At 36.3% G+C, this 10,774-nt stretch overlaps 1 protein-coding gene across 1 annotated transcript; it reads right to left on the minus strand.

The window, feature by feature from the left end:
- Nucleotides 1-564: 564 nt before the first annotated feature.
- On the minus strand, nt 565-10,440 carry LOC110107337 (probable protein arginine N-methyltransferase 1). The gene is made up of 4 exons (XM_020837584.2): nt 10,113-10,440; nt 4,505-4,515; nt 2,738-2,893; nt 565-1,255 (listed from the first exon to the last, which is right to left on the minus strand). Exons 1-4 carry the CDS (start codon nt 10,345-10,347, stop codon nt 1,160-1,162), a joined length of 498 nt encoding a protein of 165 aa, XP_020693243.1. The 5' UTR covers nt 10,348-10,440; the 3' UTR covers nt 565-1,159.
- Between the last annotated feature and the right edge of the window lie 334 nt (nt 10,441-10,774).

The following is a 10,774-nucleotide window of genomic DNA, read 5'->3' on the forward strand; positions in this document are numbered from 1 at the left end:
GTTCGGTTCTTGCTCCCTGCTTTCCCGGTTTCCCTTGCTGGGTTGTTCGGTTTCAGCTCCCTGCTTTCCCGGTTCCCCTTGCTGGTTGTTTGGTTCCCACTCCCTGCTTTCCCGGTTCCCTTTGCTGGCTGTTCGGTTCCTGCTCTTGGCTGTCCCGGTTCCCTAGCTATGGTTGTTCGGGTGATGGTCCAACCATGCCTTTATTGCTTCTTTTCCTCTCCTTTTGGTTGGCTATGGTGGACAGCTAAACATGGTTGTTGGCCTCCCTTTTCTATCTTATTTATAGGGGAGTTTTGGGTTGTTTTAAGAAGTTTTGGCAAAGTGAAAACTAAGTAAAACCTAAGTGTTTCTTCTCTAGCTTGAGAGCTACTTCTTCACTTCTTGTTGCTTTTTCCAAGTCTTCTAATCTATTTCTTCTCTCCACAAGTTATCATTCCATTGTATCTTTCTTCTCAAAGCTTTGATTAGTCGTATGGTATTGTTGTGTCTTTTTATTTGAAGTTGTAAGGTGTCTTTTGTTTTAAAAATAGGAAGCGATTATTTGCAAACCTAGCAGGCTTTATGTTTTTTTCTTTTTTGCATCAATTTGGTATTGTGGTGGGTCTATAATACACAAAAGATCTACTTCAAGATATTGAATATACGTGTGGGACAATCTAATAACCTCGAGTAGCATAAAATAAATTATTGTGGCCGAAAGTAGTGCAGAAGCAGAACTCAGATCATTGGCCAGCGTGATCAATGAATAAATATGGCTTAAGCTACTCCTCAAAAAACTTCAAATGATTGTCAAGACTTCCATGATACTATATTATTACAATAAAGTGCTTTAAGTACATAATCATATCCATCATTATGGATAAAACATGTGTAGATAGATCGACACTTCATTAAAGGAAATTTTCAAAATGGAGATCTATGTTTTATATATTTCTTTGCCAATCAAACTACTGGCATCGTGGCCATAGGATTGACTAGATCCCTATTTGAAAATTTGATTGACAAGTTTGGTTTGTTGGATGTATATTAATTGGCTTGAGGCACATGTTAAATAATGGTCATTTATTTACTAGAATAGGAAATAAAAATTTTTTACAATAACTTACCTATTGGCGGTAATAGATAGCAGGATAGTTGGTAAACCACCTAGAAGTGAAAATCATAGGGAATTGAGGTTGGCAAACGACCAAGGTAAGACAGCTGTTGTTGCAAAGGATGCGTCCCTTGATGATTTGGTGGCTCTCAAATTGATGACCTGGCAGCCAGAAAGCACATGGATTGGTGACATAGAGGCTACAGGTAGTCCAGATTTGGCAGACAGCACAACTATTTCTTTTTTAGGGATTCTATCATTATAATTAATTGTTTTTTATGTAATTGTTCCTGTAATATTTCTTTTCCTTTATTGCTTGGGTATGATTTATTTCTTTCTAATTTCACCCATTATAAAACTCTATAAATAGAGTCGCACTTCAGAAATAAACATGATGGAGCATTCCCCAATTCTTCTCCTCTATTTCTCTTCTACTTACTATAAAGGAAAAATATAATAATCATAAATAAAATAGATTCCTCTTATGACTAATTAACACATGTGATGATTTAGAATTGATATTAACTAAGTAAACTTAGTCAGATTTTCTAAAAAATTACTGCATCTAAACAATCGAAATAATTGGGAGACATTCCACCCAAACATGCAACCATCATTCAACAATGTCCATTTAATTTAAATGGTCATAAAACGTGCTTACAACTAATAGAAAAGTTTACCAGGTTTGCAAATGCATGAATGTTAGCGTTGCCACTTAGAGATGAATCTTGCATATCAGAATAAGCGCAGTAACAAAAAGTGTCTCTTACTTAAAGAGAACCAAAGAATTGTCACCCTGCCTGAAGCAAATTCAATATTAACAAACCCAGCCTACTTATGGAATTAATGCAAGTAGGGAAAGGAGATCAACAAAGCAATGAACGAACATGCATTCACCACTCTTACAAGGTTGATTATTAATTGATAAAGTGAATATTCTTGCTCTCCTCTAAAAGTACCTGAGCGGTACTGGTATTAAACCTCATGATTGACTAATTTTTTGAAAGCAAACTCCTAATTTATCATTGTAACCCACTATCATTAAGAACAGCAGCAAAGCATGGGTAAGGACCACACTCATTCACTCTTTGCTTCTGTTTAAGAACATAATTGCTGTAGGTCTATGCAGCTTCCTTCCTAATTATGCTAGAATAAAGTGAGAGTCTGCTCTGCGAGAATAATGAAAACCTAGAACAAAAAACAAATTCAGCCATTCACGTAAATGAACGTGGAAACCACACCAAGAAGCTCCAATAATTAAAAATAAAGTGGTGTTAAAACGACTTCTAATTATTCTATATTTTTATGCCATCTAAAAGCACTCTGCAGTAAAGTGTTAAATCCATCGGTCGTTACATCTTCCCCAGATCATCTAGTTTTAAAAATAAAACTAAATGTTATAGAGAATGTAAACAATATTTTAAATATATGCTTATGTGTAAAATATTACAGTGCAATGTGTTAAAAGTACCCTTTCTAGAATTTCTTTCCAGTGTTACATTTAATCTGCTATTTGAGCCTTTATAGCCATTCATTATTTAGAAATTTATACCCTAGAACAAAGTAGTGTGAGTTCTGTCTCATTTTATCAAAGCATTAACGAAAATGTATGATTATAAATAAATAAGAAATTAAGCACTTTACCGCATACACATGCTTTGCTCCTGCTTTCGCACAGAAAAGGGATAAAATCCCTGTCCCCGCACCAACATCAAGTACCACTTTGTTTTTGAAGATGAAAGCATTTTGATATATAACATTTTGGTAAGTTTTTGTTCGAACAACATCTTTCAACATTTCCTGCATAACAAATGTAGAAGATTATACATTTAGGACACTAGGTGCGTGGAGATAGGTTGCTTTCAAATTGCCATCACGAAAGAAAAAATAAACCAGTTTACTGGCTAAGCTATGCAAAAGTCAAGTCCGACAAATGCAGGCAATTTTTCTATTTAATCATTAGTCTTATTCTTATACCAACTACTGCACTGCCTACATGAACTGCTTAACTATATACAAAAAAGGAAGCATGTATTCTTGACAACGTTTGAAATTGTGCAATTAGATATTGAGGAATTTTCTTTCCGTGAAGCGAGACATAAGCCTCAAGGCATTTTGGGCATAATCCTCTGAATTAAACCATTAAATTAATCAAAAATATGAAATAACAAGTAATATACTAACATCAAAGTAAGATATTAAAGTAAGAACATAAAAAATCAAAGACCATTAAAAGTCATACAATGCTACAACCAATACTAAATAAATAGTCTTTAACACTTCCTGTTCAACATAAACAAGTAGTCTAATGGCATAATTTATAAATTTAAAATTCTAGTACTCTCATCACTTGAAGGATCTTCATTAAAATCACCACTGTAGTTAATAATATTCTCTAATTTCTCATACTAAAAGTAAGGAAATGGATTTCCATCAAGAGGAGAGGCGTTAGAGGAGATGCGACGCTGATGAAGCAACGATGGTGACATAACAATACTAGATACAGACGCAGGGTTATGTGGCATGCTGCTAAGAGTTTGAGAGTTCTTCTATAGTTTTGTTTGATTTATGTAGTAACTATGTTTATTTATATATAAAAAAGTTTATAAATTTAATTTTTAAAATTACTTAAATTCTACTTTTTTTAATCTTACACCTCTTCAAAATTATATTAAAATTGTGTTGCGACGTGCCCTGAGATGTATCTCACCCCAACAGAGGTGTGCGCCTCATCTAGCATGAATTAAAATGAGGCTTTAATTGCACAATTTTAAATGATCCTTGATAACAAAAAACTCAAAAAAATCAACTCCCCAAACTACCGTATATTTGTTCATCAAATACTTCATTACAAGAATTAAAATCAATTGGAAAGCCAAGTCCAAGTTAGGCAAATTGAAAGAAACCATTAGGCAGCTAGTGCACAAGTAGTTTATCCTTCAATGATTTTAAGAGTAAATATCAATATTGGGTAAACAAGTAAACAGAAAGTTTTCATATCTTTACGATAAGAACCCAAAAAAGAGTTGCTAATTTTTATGTGAAGACTTTACATCAATAAGAAGCAATGAAAGTTAAGTATAATGTAGGTACTTAAAACTAAAAGTGCAGACTTAAGAAAAAGGAATATTAATTTTAATAAATGACGCAAAATTTTAAATGAACACATAATTCAAGATATTGTTCAAGGTTTGGTTAGCAATTCAAGATATTGTTCAAGATTTGGTCAGCTGTTGACCAAAAGAAACATAAGGAACTTCAATTTGCTTGCTCTAAAATCACCAACTGAAATGAAGAAAAAACAAACAAGTGTTCTTCTTGTAAATTTGTATAACAACGCCACCAACTGAGAGCACCAAATTCACCAAATATCAATAACGCAATTTCTTTTGAATGTGATCAATGACTTACTTCATGAATGCCTGCAAAGAGAAAGATGATGCAAAATAGTAAGCTCTCATAAAGAATCAAAATAAACATAAAAATTTTAAACTGTATTCATCAAATAAAAATTGACAAACTGCAAGCAAAATACTCAAATATAATGATATCTCCAATAAAAAAAGCAAAACATCTGGAGAGTTTAAGCATTATCCCAAAAAAGTCGTGCAAACAAGACTGTAATCCGTAGTGAACTTTGATAAAAATCTGAACAACCACAAAATATCTTACGGTAAAATACAAATCCTAACTAATAAACAAAGACAACAGATTAAAAAGATTGTACGAGTCCTGCAACTTAGGAAAGAGATGGTATCAAGCAAAATTACTAAGCAGCTATTTGTTTTGTTGAAAAAGAAATGCAGCGTAAATTAGAATAAAGTGTAAAAGTAATGCAATGTATTTGAAATCTTTAGGATTGCTTAGAAGTGTGTAAAATAAATACATGCAATTACTTTTTGTAATTACTTTGAAGTAAAATTAATGCAGTAAAAAGCACAATGATGATGGTGGCTAGTGAGGGCTGGGGAGCAGCAACAACGATTGATTGGTGGCGATTTATTGCAACTTTAATGTAAAGCAATGGCAAGCAGCATATGGCAACTAACGACGTCAGGCCGCGGCCGAATGTCCCTCACTATTAATGAAGAATAATAACCCTTCATTCATCAAGAAAATGAATCCAATAGTTGGGATAAGACAAATGTGATGATGATGAAACACTAAAGATCTATTATTTTAACTAAGCCTGACTCTCTAAATGGACAAAAAGCTAAAGAGCATGTACAGGATCAAACTAACCGTATAATTACCCTTCCCTACCAATTGCAATTAATTGCTTTAGGGGGAAAGCCATGATTACGGATGGGTAAGTCAAGTGGGGGACGAGCGCATTTGTGTGAACATGAATGCTAAAGTGTGCAAAACATATATCAATTTACAGAAAATCAATTTAAAGTTACTTAAACAGTCACAGTAATTATCTACTAATGTAATAGTTAAAAAGTAAATAACATGCAATTAGTGGCAATACTTTAAATTAAATTACTTGGTAGTTCTTATGTTGTTATTTAATATCCAAATAACTAATTAGATTACTCAGTTATTTGGTTAGCCATAGTTAACTAGTTTAAATCATTTGAATATTTTATTAGTTTTTATTCCTAGAATTACCCAATTAATAACATAAGTCTTGTTTAATTCTTAATGATAATTTGATCATCCATGAATATTTACTAAACATAAATTAATTAGCTAATATCAATTTAAAAATAATCAATCAATCATTAAAATCATGATTTGAACATGTAAATGTAAAGCTATAGGTCAGATCGGATATTCAATGAGCTTTGAAGACTTATTAAAGGCATTGAAGAATTTTAGTTAGCGAATCATTTTAATGAAATCATGAGACTAAATGGCGCATCCGAGAGAAAGGAGATTTCAAGATTGTGACAATTATAGTGGAAACAAACTTAAACACAATATTGTTTTGGGTTAGTACTAGTAAACAGCCTAAGAAAAATCAAGTTAGCATTGGAGAAACAATTTGATTTTATGCAAGAAAGAATTACTATGGAGTCATTTTATACTAAGGTTGTTAATTGAAAAACATACAGAACAACTAAAGGAACTTCATTATTGAGCAGTCAAGAATTAATTTGGTGGGTGTGGAGAACAAAATATATGAAATTGAAAATTATAAAATAGCACTTGTAAAATCAAGTGAAATCTATGTGAATAGTTTTGAGATACAAGATCAATTATACAATTAAATGAAGATAACAATGAAAACAAGACCATTAGAGGTAAAGCTACATGGTTAAATAGAGAAGTGCCGGTAGAAGTAAGTTGTAGACTGCATATGCCTTTACATGTATTTACCAGGTAGTTGGCGAGTCATGGAAGAGGAACTCACCTTCAAAAGGGCCCCACTTGAGGAACTCATAGGAGGACTCGCCTGAAATGACCAACAAGCATCACTTGCCCAAGCCTTCCAAGAAGCTCTCCATGCATGCGTGGATCGAGGATTTCTCCCATAGCTAGCACCTCGGCACTCGCCACATGCTTCGACCACATCTCAATCAATCGCTCTCTCCCAGGGCGTCCATTCTCACCCAATTTAACTACATGAAGTCGCCACTCATGGGACCATCAATTCGATTCGTTACGACCGCCCAACCTTAAGTGTTTCCTTCCCGCGAGAACATTTCACTCACCCCTCTCTTCTTAGGCAATCCTAGTGCTTCCATACAGGTAACTAATCGCATCAACCAACTTGCCAGCCACTCGTTCTCTCTCATCTCAATACTCGCCCACAGACTCAACCAAGCACACTTGCCCTTGTCCACTCAACACTACTAAACTTGCCTTGAAGCAACTTGTAGAGCTCTGCCAACCTCATCCTCCTTCGGCCAATTAGGGGGGAACACATGTCTAGAGTGGTGCATAGCGTTGTACAGGTATTTCATGTACCATTATATTTTTTTTTTCTTTTTCACTATATAGTGTTAGACCGGTCCTCCATGGACCGGTCCAACCGGCCCAGCACCTTGGGCCGGTTCGGTGCGTATACAAGCGGAGCGAGCCGGCGGAAGCCAGGTGGAAGGAACCGATGGGGTCCACTTGAATTTCAAAGTAGATTTTGGAGCCAAAAGGAGGAGTAGCAAGGGCAATTAGGTCCTTTTGTATTAGATTTGAATTTTATGCATTAAGTAGGGAGTAAAGGGAGAATTAGGGTTATGTCATGTTTTGGTGAAAGTTTTTTTATCTTCTTTGGTTGCTAGGGCTCTAGATCGAATTCTAGAGATTGGGAGAGTGCGATCCTCCTCTCGAATAGAGGATCCTTATATCTTTGTTATTTTCCTTGCATCTATTAGTAAAATACAAGTCCTTTCTCCACGTTTTCTACAGTTTTTCTCTGTTTTTCTTCAGATTTGGGCTGTTTTCCTGCTGTGGACAGCAGTTGGATTTGTGATTTGTTACCAAAGTGATTAGGAAATACGTGAAATCAAGTATTTCCTATCAAATTGGTATCAGAGCAAGTCTTGGGACGAATCGTGGGCTGTTTTTGACCAATTTCAGCGGCTGAAATTGTGCCGGTGAAGGAGAAAATCGCTGAAATTTTTTTTCAGATCTTGAGATTTTCTCCTAATTTGCAAGCCGTAGAAGATGGCGGCTAAGAAGGTGGATGCTTTGGAGGAGAAGATTGAAGGAGAGAGAAATCAAATCAAGGAGACCGTAGAAGAAAGAATGTCCTCCATGGAATGACAAGTGGCCGATCTACGAGATATGATGAAAACAATGTTGGAGTTTCAAACCCAATCGGCGGCGTCTGATGCAAAAGGGCCCGTAGCGAAGAACGACAACTCTGAAATCCATCGGGAGGAAGAGGAAGTGGAAATCATGGAAGGGAGCAGGGGAAGGCCTCATCTGGAGCCTTTCCAGAGAGAAGAGAGAGGAGGAAGGTATGTAGAAAGGCAAAGCTATGGAGGTGGGGAACCCAGAGGGGCTGGTTGGGAGCATCGGGGGGGATTCCAGGGGCGCCGGGAAGCAGTTTTTGAAGATCGGAGAGGAGATTTTGAAGAGGGATTGGGACAGGGCAGAGCAAGGGAAGATCGGGATACGTGGGGGGGTCCAGGCACATGGGAGAGGGGAAACTATGTGTTAGACCGGTCCTCCATGGACCGGTCCAGCCGGCCCAGCACCTTGGGTCGGTTCGATGCGTATACAGGCGGAGGGAGCCGGCGGAAGCTAGGGGAAGGAACCGATGGGGTCCACTTGAATTTCAAAGTGGATTTTGGAGCCAAAAGGAGGAGAAGCAAGGGCAATTAGGTCCTTTTGTATTAGATTTGAATTTTATGCATTAACTAGGGAGTAAAGGGAGAATTAGGGTTATGTCATGTTTTGGTGAAAGTTTTTTTATCTTCTTTAGTTGCTAGGGCTCTAGATCGAATTCTAGAGATTGGGAGAGTGCGATCCTCCTCTCGAATAGAGGATCCTTGTATCTTTGCTATTTTCCTTGCATCTATTAGTAAAATACAAGTCCTTTCTCCACGTTTTCTACAGTTTTTCTCTGTTTTTTTTTTCAGATTTGGGTTGTTTTCCTGCTGTGGACAGCAATTGGATTTGTGATTTGTTGCCAAAGTGATTAGGAAATACGTGAAATCAAGTATTTCCTATCATATAGCCTTTCATGTAGCCATCAAAATCTTATAAATAAAGGGTGAGGATGAATAGTTTGTGGACTTTTTGGACTAATATACTAGATACTCTGCCAATTTTAAGAATCATAGTTTCTTGAGTATTCTACAGATTTCCTCTCTTCTCTTTCTATCTCTATTCTCTCACATGTTCTCGAGACACTCTCTCACTCTTCATTTTGACCCATTAGTAAGGTAGGGAGTCGTCCACAAACAAATTTAGATCCAACATATGTGATGAAAGAATATCATGGATACTAAAGGTAAGCTTTACAAAACTCAACTAAACTAATTATGCTACAAGGATCTAAGCATTGGGGAAAATAAAGTTCAGTTGTAGCAAAAATTAAGAGTGGCCCAATGAAAATAAAAGATGGATGCAGTAAAACTGAGAATGATAAAGTGACAAATGATTATATTAGAGAGATATTGGGATTAACACCTATATCCAACATATGTGATGAAAGAATATCATGGATACTAAAGGTAAGCTTTACAAAACTCAACTAAACTAATTATGCTACAAGGATCTAAGCATTGGGGAAAATAAAGTTCAGTTGTAGCAAAAATTAAGAGTGGCCCAATGAAAATAAAAGATGGATGCAGTAAAACTGAGAATGATAAAGTGACAAATGATTATATTAGAGAGATATTGGGATTAACACCTATTGAAGATAGGCTTAACCGCTTAAGTGGTTTGAGCATGAACATTTGGGTGAAGGTAAGAATATTCACCAATAATGCATGTAGATAGAATTAATGTGCTAAAAATCTAAGGTAACAAGACTAAAAATAATGTAAAACAAAATTGAGTCAGCAAAATTTGGTTAAGGAATAATTGGAAGAAGACATTTCATGCAGCCAGCCTCAAATAGATGAAGAGAGTTAATAAATAATAAAGAAGATAACGCTCATCGTTTAGTTTATCATCACCACAATTTAGTTGCACAATTACTATTTAATATTTTAATGATTGCTTGGATTGACATGCAAATAATGCAATCTTCTTTACAACCAAACATCATTAAGGGTTAATTCCTCTTAAGAAATTGCAATTCTCAACGATTAACAACGTACTTAATGATTATAACCACTCATTTAAACATCTAATTATCTTCTTTTCTTTTTTTACTAGTTGCCAAACAGCTCAAAGGCAAGAAATCAGACTATAAAATGACAGCCAGATGACTTACCAAACTAAGTTAAAGGAAGAAATTTACGTAGCCCCATATTACATCAAACCTACTAGCAACAAAACGTAAAACCTACTTGCAACAAAACAACCTAAAACCTTCACTTTTTAACAAAGCCATTGCACAATTAGCCACCTGGAATCAAAACACCTATCTAACTGCAGATAAGAGTGGAAGAAATACCGAAATGTGAGTAGGAGTCAAAGTAGTAATCGGCGCTGGTCTTATCGCTACCGACAAGGGCTTCGACCTCCGGCGAGTCCACAAGATTGGAGCTTTCAGTCCTCTCCTCCGCGACATCCACTTCTTCATTGTCAACGCCGCCAAGGGTGGCGTCAGCACCGATACCGCCATTGCTATAACCGCTTTTTTCGCTGATTGAAGCAGGAGATTTGTTCCCTCCCTTTCGCCTGCCCATTATGAAAGAAAGGGAAAGGAGCTAGGGTTTTGCAGGATATGGAGATCCCTGCCAGCAAAAGGAGAGAACGAAGGTTTTGTTATGGTGTTCGAAAGATCCTGTCCCTTCATCCCAAACACTTTCGTATTAGGGGTTTCAAAACCGTCGACGGGTCTGGTTCGTCCAGCCCGGTCTGACCCAAATCCGAACAGGTTAATTTGGACTCAACCCGATTTTGTAAATGGGTCAGATTTCTCACTCCGGATCTGACCTATGCGGGTTGTCGGGTTAACCCGACCCGATCCGACCTGGGAACCCAGCTTTCACCAATTTTAAATATAAATATTTTTGTGAATGATTTGAAATTAATGTGATTTTTATCAAAGATGGAGCATATTAGTAATGTAATCATTACATAATAGAGATTAGGGAACTGGCACTTGGATTT

Source organism: Dendrobium catenatum, unplaced genomic scaffold (assembly GCF_001605985.2).
Source record: "Dendrobium catenatum unplaced genomic scaffold, ASM160598v2 fragScaff_scaffold_421, whole genome shotgun sequence".
In the NCBI taxonomy this organism is placed as follows: Eukaryota; Viridiplantae; Streptophyta; class Magnoliopsida; order Asparagales; family Orchidaceae; genus Dendrobium; species Dendrobium catenatum.